We start from the raw sequence: 13143 nt of genomic DNA, 5'->3' as shown, positions 1-13143 counted from the left end.
CCTCTGCATTATTTATTTTTAGCGCAATAAACAAAAAGACCAACAATTTTGAAAATAAACCTTTTGCAATAATACTTATCATGCAAAAAATGTATTTGTCAGTTTAGGTTAATATGTATTCTGCTACATTGTTTTGCAAAGAAGGGATAGATTTATGGCATTTTGATTATTATTATTTTTCTTTTTACTAGTAATTGCTGTGACATTGCGGCGGACATATAGGACACTTTTGACACTTTTTTTTTGGGGACAGTGACATTTTTACATTGATCACAGCTAAAAATCTCCACTGATCACTGTATAAATTACACTGACAGGGAAGGGGTTAACACTAGGGGGCCATCAAGGGGTTAAGTGTGTCCTAGGGAGGCGTTTCTAACTGTGAAGGGAGTGGACTGACGGAGTACAGAGTGATCGCTGTTCCTGATCACTCGGAACAGACAATCTCAATGTACTCTCTTGTCAGAATGGGGATCTGCTTTGTTTACTTTGGCAGATCCCTGTCCTGCCTCACCTGAGGAGTGATCGTTGGTGGACGGTGGACATCGCGGCTGCCGGACAAGCGCATCGGCTCCACCATAACATAACATACAGGTACATCATTTCATGCAATAGGGCCACCCTGCCACAGTATGTATGCCGTGGGCCGTCCTTAACCACTTCAGCCCCAGAAGATTTACCCCCTAATGGCAGGCCATTTTTTGTGATATGGCACTGCGTCGCTTTAATTGACAATTGCACACCTGTGCGCCACTGTTGTCAAACAAAATTGATGTTCTTTTTTTCCCCCAGTTTTTACTTTTTACACTATAAACAAAAGAAAAATGACAATTTGTAAAAAAAATAAAAAACTTTTTGCTATAATAAATATCCATCAGTTTAGGCCAATATGTATTCTTCTACATATTTTTGGTAAAAAAAACATCGCACTAAGCGTATATTGAGTGGTTTGCGCAAAAGTTATAGGCCCGGATTCACAAAGCACTTGCGCCGACATATCTCCAGATACACCGCATAAGTGCAAATATGCGCCGTCGTATCTGTGCGCCGGACCCATAAAGTAAGATACGCCTAAAAATAGGCTTCATCCAGCCGGCGTAACTTGCCTACGCCGGCGTAGAGTGGGCGCATAATTACGCTGGACGCATGTGGCGCTCCCATTGATTTTGTATTCAAATCTGCAAATGAGGAAAATACGGCGATTCACGAACGTAAGGGCACCTGACGCAGGCTACGACAGGCTACGACTGGTGCGCATAAGTTGTACGTCCGGCGTAAAGTTAAGCCCCATAAGGGAACTCAAGCCCGCGTATTTTACGTAGTTTACGTTGGACGTGAATATGACTAGGCGTAGGTTACGTTCACGCTGTAGGCAGTGGTCCGGCGTATCTTAGGCAGTTGTTCCGACGTGATTGTGAGCATGCGCACTGAGATGCGCCCACGGGACGGCGCATGCGCCGTTCGTTATACGTATCTGTCTGGCGCTTGGCCCTTCATTTTCATGGGGTCACGCCTCATTTGCATGGCTCACGCCTACTTCCACTTACTCCGACTTGCGCCTTGGAAACCCAGCGCAGTTTTGGGAGGAAGTGCTTTGTGAATTCAATGCTTGCCTCCGTGCGCTGCATCGGCGTAGCGTATCAGAGATACGCTACGGCGGCATAAATGAGCGCCGCTGTCTGTAAATCCGGGCCATAGTGTCTACAAAATAGGGAATATATTTTATGGCATTTTTATTGCACTTTTTTTTTTTTAACTAGTAACGGCAGTGATCAACAGATCGGACACTTTTGACACTTTTTTTTGGGACCAGTGACATTTACATAGCGATCAGTGCTATAAAAATGCACCGATTACTGTATAAATGACACTGCCAGAGATTGCTGTTCCTGATCACTAGGGACAGAGGATCACTCTGTACTCCCCTGACAGAACGGGGATCTGTTTGTTTACATTGACAGATCCCCGTTCTGGCCCTCTGTGGAGCAATCGCGGGTGGCGAGCAGACAACGCGACCACCGGCCATGCGCATCGGCTAAGTGGTTAAGCCCCATCAAGCCGGTTTAGATCTGCCCACTGCCATGCACCATCAATCAAAAGTTAAAAGGACCTGATAAGGAAATAGTCTCTCAGTTCCTCATCAGGCTACACCCACCCCTAGTGTGAAACTTCTTAGTCATGCCCCAGTATGATGGTTGCAGAGGCTGGAGAGGGATCACACTGAGGAGAGAGTGTCCAGTATGGCACTCCTTCCTGCAGGCACAGACAGATTCATGTACATTAATTTAATGCAAGCACAAATACTTTCGGTGCTGCGTCTTGACTCTAAACACCCTTTTCTCTTATCGTCCATGGACGGACACAGCCTCTCAAGTCTTGACAAGTGGGTTATGTTCCTGTTCACAGGAGAGGACTAGGTAGAAACATGTTAGATATTTAAATACATATTATCTTAACAGAGTTGAACAGCCCCGCCCAGGGGGCGGTCCCTCCGAACATAACCCTCCTCCCTACAGCATGCAGTCTCAGTTTTTCTCTGCCTAGCAAAAGGACGTATGGCTCCCTTTGGGCCCAGCGCCCCGAGGAAATGTTTCTTTATATTTTATTTCTTTGAGAATCTTCTATCAACTGCCGGCTGAGAGACGGGCTGGATATATAGATCCTTGTAGTCTCCTTAGTCCGGCCAGCGAGCGTGAGCACACCATTGCTAAGGGCTGGGTCTGCCACAACATACCCCATGACTCCTGGGGTGGCCGGTGAGCTTTTGCTCCAGGGTCCACATATGACTGGGCTGTGGTGTTGTCTCGCTCACAGTGGACCAGTCCGACAGCTACTCCAACGCGGTTGTATGCCTGTCAGGAATGTGTCAGCTGGTCCTCACGTGGACGGGTTAGTACAGTCCTTCCCGCCTCGGCGGGTCGGTACGGCTGGGCATTCCTGGGGTTAGGGAGTCCTCCCATCCTCCCTTCCCTGCTCTCTGTCATATTTCCCTCTACTGCAATGCTATTGCTGCTGCCGGGGTGGACCTGTGGGGGGTTCCTTTTTCCACCAGGGGACTGTGCGATGTCTGGGACTGTGTTTTTTCCTGTGGGGGTGTTTTTGCCACAGTAAGGCCCCATTGCACCTTTTTATCCACGTTGCGGCGTTCCGCCGCCATTTTTTTGTAGTCTGCTAGTTTACATTGGAAAATCCCATTGGCGGCCATTTTGTTGTGATCACGCTATGGCTCAGCTTGCTATTGTGGTCGGCCATTTTACTGTGGCCGTGCCCTGCTCTGAGGCGTCCGGCGGCCATTTTGGATGTGGTTTTGGCCTCTAGTGCTGACTTCTACAGCACGGAGCACAGGTCTCCTCACGGTTTACCTTGCAGCTTTACCTTACAGCTTTTTCCTCTCACACACGCTGTGTACAGAGGGCGGGTAAGGGCGCTGAACAGTCTCTTCCTGGGTTGGTGAGTCCCCTGGGTAACCCCCCGGTCAGCGCAGCAGGAGGGTGGGGTGTATTCAGGTCTGAATAGGTCCCTGAGAGCTGTCTGGTTATAGAATCAGTATCTGGTTCTTCTTCCTCAAACATGCCAGAGGTGGCAGCTGGTACTCCTGCACCTGCGGTTCCCATAGACACTTTGTCGGCAGTCCTGGAAACATTTGTTGCCAGGGTGTAAGCGACGTGTGGGCGTAAGGGAGGTAAAAAGCGCCCCCTCCCCCTGCCATCCCCTAGGGAATGCTCTGACTCAGACCAGGACCTAGCTGTGGCTCAGGTTCCTGGTTCTGTGTTGTCTAAGGATGTGGACCAGGACCTTCCTTGTGAGGAAGACTCCTCACTTGGGTCAGTACATGACAGGGCACTTGTCAGTGCGCTTATCAGTGCTGTGAGGGACTCCCTTAAGCTGGATAGTGCAGCTGAGGCATCCTCTGGGTGCTCTGTCTTTTTTGGGTCCCACAAATCAGACCGTTCTGTGAGGGTTTTTCCTTATGTGCCCTCCTTTGACAAGTTCATTGAAAAGGAACGGGAAAAGTCCTTTGTAGTTCTTCAGCGCCTGGCGGTTCGGTACCCCTTTGAGGAGAGCCTCTTGAAAAAATGGGCTTCTCCTAGGGTAGTGGACCCCCCGGTTGCCCGATTAAACAAGGTGACCACTCTCCCTATAGAAATGACCCCTGCCTTCAAGGACCATACTGATCGGAGGTCCGAGGCACTGACCTGCTCCATGTTTACTATGTTGGGGTCTGCATTGCGGCCTATTGTGGCCGCAACCCTGGTGTCTCAGACACTGACTGAATGGGCAAAGGTTTTGCACCAGACTGTGGAGGAGCACCAACTCCCTCCCAAATTTATTAGACTGGCTGACCAGTTGGTACATGGCCTTGTATATGTCTGTGATGCTACACTGGATGCAGCACCCTTGATACCCAGAGTTCTGTTTCAGCGGTGGTTTTGCGCCGCCTGATTTGGCTGAAATGCTGGTCTGCTGACCAAGCATCCAAAAAAGCCCTTGCTGATTTACCCTTCCAGGGTGGGAGGCTTTTTGGTACCTTGCTGGATGACATTATCAAGGATGTCACTAGGGGTAAGAGCACTCTCCTCCCTCTGTCCACCAGGGGAAAGGAGCCACGCCGTAAGCCGAGTCCTTCGTTCCCCACTCAGAAGCGGTATTTTCGTCAGTCAGGGCCCACGGGTAAACCCTCCCAGGCCGTAAAAGACTCATCTGGGGACAGAAACATCCCTGGGTGCGTAAGCCGAAAAAGCCGGCACCCATACCCGCCAATGCATGAAGCCTTGCCCCCGCCCTCATGGGTGGGGGGACGACTTTGCAGGTTCACAGCTCGGTGGACCTCCCTGCTCTCCAACCAGTGGGTCTGCGAAGTGGTCTCTTCGGGGTACAAGATCGAGTTTCTTTCCTATCCACCGAACAGGTTATTTCCCTCAAGTCTCCCTCTCCTTCCGGCTCGTCGGTCTGCCCTGCTAGGGGCAGTGCAGGACTTGCTAAGTTGTGGGGTAATTTTTACCCATTTTGGTTTCAGGGATTTTATTCAAATCCGTTTGTGGTCCCAAAGAAGGACGGGGTCCGTCCAATTTTGGACCTCAAAGAGAGTAAGGAAAGTTCCCGCATGGAATCCATTCGCTCGGCGGTAGCTGCGCTCCATCCGGGGGACTTTCTGGTGTCCTTGGACATCATGGACGCTTACTTGCATGTCCCAATTTGCGCAAGTCACCAGAGGTTTCTGCGCTTTGCGATAGGGGAGGACCACTATTAGTTTGTGGCCCTTCCTTTTGGACTAGAGTCGGCACCACAAGTTTTCACCAAGGTGCTTGCACCGATCCTAGCTTTGCTGAGACAGCGAGGCATTGCCACCGTGGGCTACTTAGTCGACCTTCTTCTGAGAGCAGCTTCTGGCTCAGAATTAGAGGTGGATGTGTCTATAGCCAGCCAGACCCTCCAAGAATTTGGGTGGGTGTTAAACATTCAGAAGTCGGTCCTGGTTCCGACTCAGCGTTTCGAGTACCTGGGGTTGATTCTGGACTCCTCGGAAGCGAAGGTCTTTCTTCCCCTAGAGAAATTGCAGACTCTTCAGTCTGCGGTGAAGCTGTTGGCATTCCGCAAATTGTCGTCTCTCCGTTTTTGCATGCGAGTCCTGGGTCTAATGGTAGCCTCCTTCGAGGCGGTACCGTATGCCCAGTTCCACACTCGTGTTTTGCAGAAGGAGATACTGTCCAAATGGAACAAATCTCTTTTGTCTCTGGATCGTCAGATTCAGGTAAGCTACCTAGTCAGAGTGTCTCTGAATTGGTGACTAAGATCCCAGACTCTTTGGTCCGGGGTGGCGTTTCATCTCTTCCAGTGGACAGTGATTACGCCGGACGTCAGCCTCACAGGTTGGGGAGGTGTCTGGGGGGTCCTGTTGGCCCAGGGTCGCTGTACTCTAGCGGAATCTCGTCTGCCAATCGATGTCCTGCAACTCCGGGCGATCAGACTATGCCTCTCCTTGTGGTCGAGGAGGTTGCAAGGTTGCCCAATCGGGATTCAGTCGGACAACGCCGCGGCGGTGGCTTTTGTCAACCATCAGGGGGGAACACGGAGCTCGGCTCACATCCTAAAGTCGGCGGAAAGAAACGTGCCAGCTCTGTCGGCCATCTACTTTCCGGTCGTAGGAAACTGGCAGGCGGACTACCTGAGTCGCCAGATGCTGGACCAGGGGGAATGGTCATTGCATCCAGAGGTGTTTCAGCTCCTTTGCAGGAGGTGGGGCACACCGGACGTGGATCTCCTGGTTTTTCGCCTCAACCGTCGAGGCTAGTCGATATGCTTACAATGTTGGCCAAAGGTGTCGAGGTTCGTGGCCAGGTCCAGAGATCCCTGGGCAGACGTGTCAGATGCGTTAGTGGCCCCGTGGGGTCAGTATCGACTACTTTATGCCTTTCCCCCACTGAAGTTGCTTCCTCGTCTGCTCCGTAGAGTGTAGGCCGAGGGGATCCCGATGATTGATTCTAATCGCTCCGGATTGGCCTCTGTGTCCTTGGTACGCCGATCTCGTGCACCTGGTGGCGGATGTACCCTGGCGGCTGCCAATGCGGAAGGACCTTCTGTCTCAAGGTCCCATACTTCATCCTGCTTTACAGTCGCTGGCTTTAACGGCATGGGTGTTGAAAGCCAGGTATTGAGAGACCAAGGTCTTTCCGAGTCGGTCATCTCAACCATGCTGAGGGCATGGAAGTCTTCTTCCAGGAAGATCTACCATTGCACCTGGAAGGCCTACATCTCTTTGTGCGAAGAGATGGAGTGGCGTCCACGTACGTATTTGGTTTCCAGGACCCTGCTGTTTTACAGCGTGGAGTGGATCAGAAACTTGCCTTAAGCACCATTAAGGGACAGATTTCAGCCCTGGCTGTGTTCTTCCAGCAGTCTTTGGCGGCCAATTCTCTGGTGGGTTCCTTTGTGCAGGGGGTTAGTCATATACTTCCCCCTCTTAAACCACCTCTTTCTCCTTGGGATTTGAATCTGGTGCTCTCGGTTCTTCAGAAACCTCCCTCTCTTGACACTGTCTCAGAAGGTGGCCTTTTTGGTGGCCATTACTTCTGTCAGACGTGAGCTATGAATATCACTCAAGCACAGTGCGAAACGTGTTAGCCTTTTCCTGATTGTTTGCTGTGGCGTGTGATGTTCTGTGACCAGTTTTAATAAAAAGGAACGTTTTTGGAGTGGGGCTGTCCCAGCTTCTTCTCTTCAATTTTGCATTAATTGCATTGCCGGCACCCACTGTTTGGATCCAGTGAGTAAAAGTTCCTTGGTTCATCTGAGCGGTTACTTTTCTTCTCAGACGTGTTTCTGAGTTGACGGCCTTGAATTGCAAGTCGCCATACTTGGTCCTCCATAAGCATAAGGCAGTGTTGCACCCGCAATCTTCCCTTTTCACCTTAACAAGGACATTGTACTTCCATCCTTGTGTCCTTGGCGGCACAACCTAAGGAGATTTCGCTACATACTTTGGACGTGGTACGCGCTTTGCGGGTGTACCTGTCTGCTACGGCTATGTTTCGGAGGTCTGACTCACTTTTTGTGTCGGTATCTGGTCCACAAAAGGGCCTGGCGGTCTCGTCGGATCAGGCAGACCCGTCATACAGGCCTATGCTCTTAGGGGGCGGGCACCCCCCTTTCCGGTCACGGCACATTCGACCAGGGCAATATATTCTTTTATACATGTTTAGAATGTTTGGATCCAAGTCTGAATGCCATTAAGCTGTCACCATATCGAAACAGTCATTGGCCAAAACATTTCCCGCCCCACAACCACATGTAAACACCCCCATTGTATATGTGTGGCTGCTTGGCAGGAAAAACCTCAGCTACTCATGCTTGGCCCTGTTACAGGTGACCGATTTCTTTCAGGCTTACTCTGGTGGATTCGGGCTAGCATCTGAAATCACATAGACATTACAACAGCATTATTATTAAGCTAGTCGATATGCTTACCATGTTGGCCAACACCACAAGCTACACACTACTGGCAAAAGGTTCCTTACCGAGCACCAAGAATTTCTACTTGCAACCTCTGGTCAAGGACGCACCAGTGTACATCAAGGATAATGAATGATTTTTTTGAGAAATTGCGGGTGTTCTCCACATTTTGATGATCATTTTTAATTTGCAACTATGGACTTGTATACCTGCAAACCTAACCCAGTGGGCCTATTGGTTGTTAGACCTTTCTTGACCAGCTTGAATTTGGTAAGCTTTTTTAATGAATTCCTGCTTGAATGCAGGAACAATTATTTTGCATTTGTAGAGACAAATTATGCCTAGATAAGTTTCACTGCCATGAGCAGTTCTGCAGCCTACTCATATCCCAAGGAACATGACATCCACCCATCCCCCACTCTCTCTGACCATGTCAAATGCTGGATGCATTATATGGATAACATTCTTTTCATTTGGACTGGCAGTGATACTGAATTGTTTGCTTTTGTTGATTTTCTAGATAATACCTTTACTGGGATGGTGTTTAATCCAGAGATCTCATTAGAGAGCATTTATTTTCTTGACTTCACAATCACCCATGTTCAATGTACCCTAATGACATCCATTTATGCCAGGGCTAGACGATGCCCAGGTCGTCATGGCGACTAGAAATTGCATCCTGGCGCCTGGGTTTTTGTCAGCCATGCGCATCTGCCTCCCACTTGCCGACCGCACTATAGCCAAATGACGACTACAGCATGGTTGTCAAGTTCTAGGAGCGCATGTCCTTCCATCAGTGCCGCCTATCGGTGCCCATAAATGCTGCCTTATCAGTGCAGCCTCAACAGTGTAGCATATCAGTGATCATTAATGCTCATCAATGCAGCCTCATCAGTGTCCAACATTGCAGCCTCATCCACCGCACATCGGTGAAAAAAATGTGTTTGCAAAAAACATAAATGGGGATTTTTTTTTTTTTTTTTTTTATCTGCTTAGCAAAAAATAAAGAACCCAGTGGTGATTAAATGAGCTCTATGTGTGCGAAAAAAAAAATTATAAAAATTTCATTTGTGAACAGTGTTGCATGACTGCGCAACTGTCATTCAAAGTGTGACAGCGCTGAAAGCTGTAAATTGACCTGGGCAGGAAGGGGGTGAAAGTGCCCAGTAGGCAAGTGATTAAAAAAAAACATCTCCTAACTTTATCTGGCTCGTAGATTTAAAGCAAATTTGTCAAGCCCTGATTTATGCTAATTCCTACTGACACAAGTACTGTACTGCGTTACCAGATTACACACCCTAAACATATATTAAGGATCCTACCCTAAGGGTCACACACATCTGCTCTGATGCTGTTGATGCACCATCTCTAGCTGAGATTTTATATTACAAATTTCTGGAATGTGAGTATCCTGCCACGATGCTTGATCAAGCTCTGGTCAAATCCTTGGCTGGTCCTACTAAGCCCTGCGGGTGCTCTAAAATTCAGGGTGGACGTACCCGTACGTCCGAGAACTGCGCGTTGTGTGCCCTCTAGGGTGTGCAGCAACACAATCTGTAACTGGCTGTGTCCACTGGACACAGCCGATTACCGATCATGGTACCTGTTACCATGTGATCACTGTGACCTATCCGCGATCACAGTTACAATAGTAAGCAAGCTGTCATTCACAAAGCCGTGCTTACTACTGTGATTGGTCCCAGTGATCACAGTGTATCAGGGGTAATCACAAAGCACTGTAGGATGTGATAGCTGTAACCAATCACAGTAGTAAGCAAGGTTTCATGAATGAACTGTACCCAATATTAGAGTCAGAAACGCAAGTGGCTTTTTCCTTCAACTGGATCCAACTTTGAATCCAGCTTGGCCAGAGCTATCGGCAGCTGCCTGCTCTCCTCCCTTTGGGGACATTGCATACAGTGCCTCTGTTCTAGATATTTGCTTTATTCCACTCAGTGTTCTAATGGGTGGCTTTAGCCTTCCCAGTTTTCATGCACGGGTGCCATGTCCTGTGTACATGCGATCATTCTCAAAACGCACAGCTGCAGTTTAATCACAGGCTGCTTTTGATAGTGCACCTGTGATTTGTGTCAGTTGCAGGCACATTTATGTATGGCCAGATTGTATTCATTTAATGTGACGTCTGACGTGTGATCTTTTTCCATTTTAGGAAGCCAAGAAAAAAACTGGGAAAAAACGTGAAGAAATAGAGAAAATTGTCGTAAAAGAACAAAGCAGTAAGGTGAGCTTAAAGGTAGATTAATAAAAAAAGGTTGATTTTATTGCTTTGGCGTTTTAAGTGATAACTAAATAAAGTAAATGTATATAATGTGTCTCTTGTGCTCATTTTTTTTCATTCAAAAGAAATCTTCCATCCTAACCTTAATTTTTATGCTGTTTTTAATGGGAAGTATGATGGCTTTATGAGAACTGATGTTTTTATTTATTTAACTTTAAGGGCCCATTCACAACATGTGTGTTTTGTTGGTCTGCAGTGTGCAGCCTTGTCCAGAGCAGTCTGAACACATGGACAAGGCAAATTGCCTCGTGTCCTATTTGTTCAATTCGCACAATTGCGTTGTGGTGTCGTGAAGTAAAAAAGAGTAGGAGATGCAGTGATTTTCATTGCAGCAAGACACACCGCATTGCAATGTGCTGCAATGAATACATATTAATGGAATGTAATTTTGTAACGACCCAATAAAGTAAAAAAAAAAAAACAGTAAAAAGCGCAGTAGGCTGTATTTGTTGCATCTACACTGTTCGCCACAGTACTGTAACATGGCGGCTGGTGTGATTTGAGCTATTAAACTTTTTTTCTTTTTGTAAAATTTGCAAAGCACAGAATCGAAAATCATATGAATGTATTAACCTTTAACTACTTGCCGACCAGCCGCCGCAGTTATACGGCGGCAGGTCGGCTCCCCTGCGCGAGAGCCCGTAGCTTGCTAAAGCGGCCACTAGGGGGCGCGCCGCCTGCTCGTCCCTGATCCCGACGCACGTGCGATCACCGCCAGGCACCCGCAATCGCTCGTTACAAAGCGAGGACCGGGAGCTGTGTGTGTAAACACACAGCTCCCAGTCCTGTCAGGGGGAGAAATGCCTGACAATGTATGAACAGCGAGTGAGGCCACCCCCCCTACATCTAGAACACACCCAGGAAACATCCTTAACCCCTTCCCCGCCCCCTAGTGTTAACCCCTTCCCTGCCAGTGGCATTTTTATAGTAATGCAATGCATTTTTATAGCACTGATCGCTATAAAAATGGCAATGGTCCCAAAAATGTGTCAAAAGTGTCCGCCATAATGTCGCAGTACCGAAAATAAATCGCTAAACGCCGCCATTACTAGTAAAAAAATATATATTAATAAAAATGCCATAAAACGACCCCCTATTTTGTAAACACTATAACTTTTGCCCAAACCAATCAATAAAAGTTTATGGCGATTTTTTTTTTTTTTTTTTTTTTTTTTACGAAAAATATGTAGAAGAATACGTATCGGCCTAAACTGAGGAAAAAAATAGTTTTTATATATTTTTGAGGGGATATTTATTATAGCAAAAAGTAAAAAATATTATTGTTTTTCAAAATTGTCGCTCTATTTTTGTTTATAGCGCAAAAACTAAAAACCGCGGAGGTGATCAAATACCACCAAAAGAAAGCTCTATGTGTGGGAAAAAAAGGACGCCAATTTTGTTTGGGAGCCACGTCGCACGACCGCGCAATTGTCAGTTAAAGCGACGCAGTGCCGAATCACAAAAAGTGCTCTGGTCATTGACCAGCAATATGGTCCGGGGGTTAAGTGGTTAAAGCTCAAATTCAGACTAAATGTATGTAGGTTTATTTTTAAAGCGGAGCTCCACCCAAAAAGGGAAGCTCCACTTGTCTGCCTCCTCCCTCACTCTGCTGGCACCTTTTGTGTGTGTGGGGTACTAGGTTTTGACAAGTACCTGCTCCCACTTCTGGCTTACTACACTGTGGCGGAACTCTTCTTTAAATAGTTACATTTGTACTTACCAATTTACTCTTCTATTGTAAGTAGCGAGGTACAGCAAAGTCTAATTTTGCAGTGAATATTATTGAATTCTATGGGGGACGAGTGCTGCTGTTAAATTCTAGACATTTTTTGGACTAATAAGTAAATTATTGTCAAAACGGGACATGGGCCACTGGGCATTGTCATTTAACAAAGTAAAAACGTTTTTTTATTTAGGTACCAAACAGGGAGAGGGTCTTTTTTTAACCCCTTATTGCCTAAAGATAAAACAAATATTTACTATAAAGATACAATTGCAGCACCTATTGGTACCAAAAGATTCTTGTATTATAATTTTTTGATCACTTCTTATTTATAAGTCCCATAAATCAAATTATAAAAGTCCCTAATGGTATTACTTGTGAAAATCTATTTCTTGCAAAACACCAGAGTGCTCCAAATAATCTAGTGATTTTCCTCAAGTGAAGACCCGTCACCAGTATATATCGGGCTTACCAAATAGAATCCCTTGCATATAGAGGTATAGTCGATTGGGGCTGTGTCAAAGCAAACTCCCTTCTCCCTGCTGGCAAGCGCTCTGTTAAGGAACAGCATTCTGTATTGGAACAATCAGCTGACAGGCGTCTCTCCCACAAATTCACCTGTAGGTCACAGTTCCCTACATCAAATCAGGACACCCCTGATTTCACATATGTCACAAGATGCAAAAGAAAACTCTAATAGTGTAGCAATTTGAGTTTATTTATTATAAAACCATAAAATAAAAAAAAGCTGGTTGACAACACTTACATAAGTGCCCCCGCTCAACGTGAGACAGCAGCAAGCAACATCAGTGCACACAACTACACTCACCACTAGGGATGAGCCCGATGTTCGAGTCGAACGTAAGTTTGATTCGAACATCGGGTGTTTGCCGAATAGCGAACAATTTGCGGTGTTCGTTGCAAATTCGAAAGCAGACATGATGTATCGATGCAAAAAAAAGTTTTAAAAGCGGACGTTTTTTCGGGAGCCGTGATTTTAATAATGCTTAAAGTGAAACAATGAAAGTGAAATATTATTTTAAACTTCGTACCTGGGGGGGTGTCTATGCCTGTAAAGTGGCACATTTTTCCAGTGTTTAGAAAAGTCCCTGCAATAAAATGACATTTAAAACTTATTGTTTCACTTTAAGCATTATTAAAATCACTGCTC

At 46.7% G+C, this 13143-nt stretch overlaps 1 protein-coding gene across 5 annotated transcripts in view; it reads left to right on the top strand.

Moving 5' to 3' along the window:
• Positions 1–13143, top strand: part of CCDC9B (coiled-coil domain containing 9B) — a 160324-nt gene that overhangs the window by 80316 nt on the left and 66865 nt on the right. For 4 of the 5 annotated variants that reach the window (XR_005744822.1, XM_040333625.1, XM_040333622.1 and 1 more), the window contains exon 8: positions 10121–10204. Coding sequence is in view for 4 of the 5 variants with exons in the window: in XM_040333625.1 (XP_040189559.1) it covers positions 10121–10204 (84 nt within the window). In the remaining variant the exon portion in view is untranslated. The remainder of the gene's footprint in view (positions 1–10120; positions 10205–13143) is intronic. The other variant, XM_040333624.1, reaches the window with a different exon arrangement.

This window comes from Rana temporaria, chromosome 13, assembly GCF_905171775.1.
Source record: "Rana temporaria chromosome 13, aRanTem1.1, whole genome shotgun sequence".
Lineage (NCBI taxonomy): Eukaryota > Metazoa > Chordata > Amphibia > Anura > Ranidae > Rana > Rana temporaria.
This window is presented reverse-complemented; position numbering and strand designations above follow the sequence as displayed.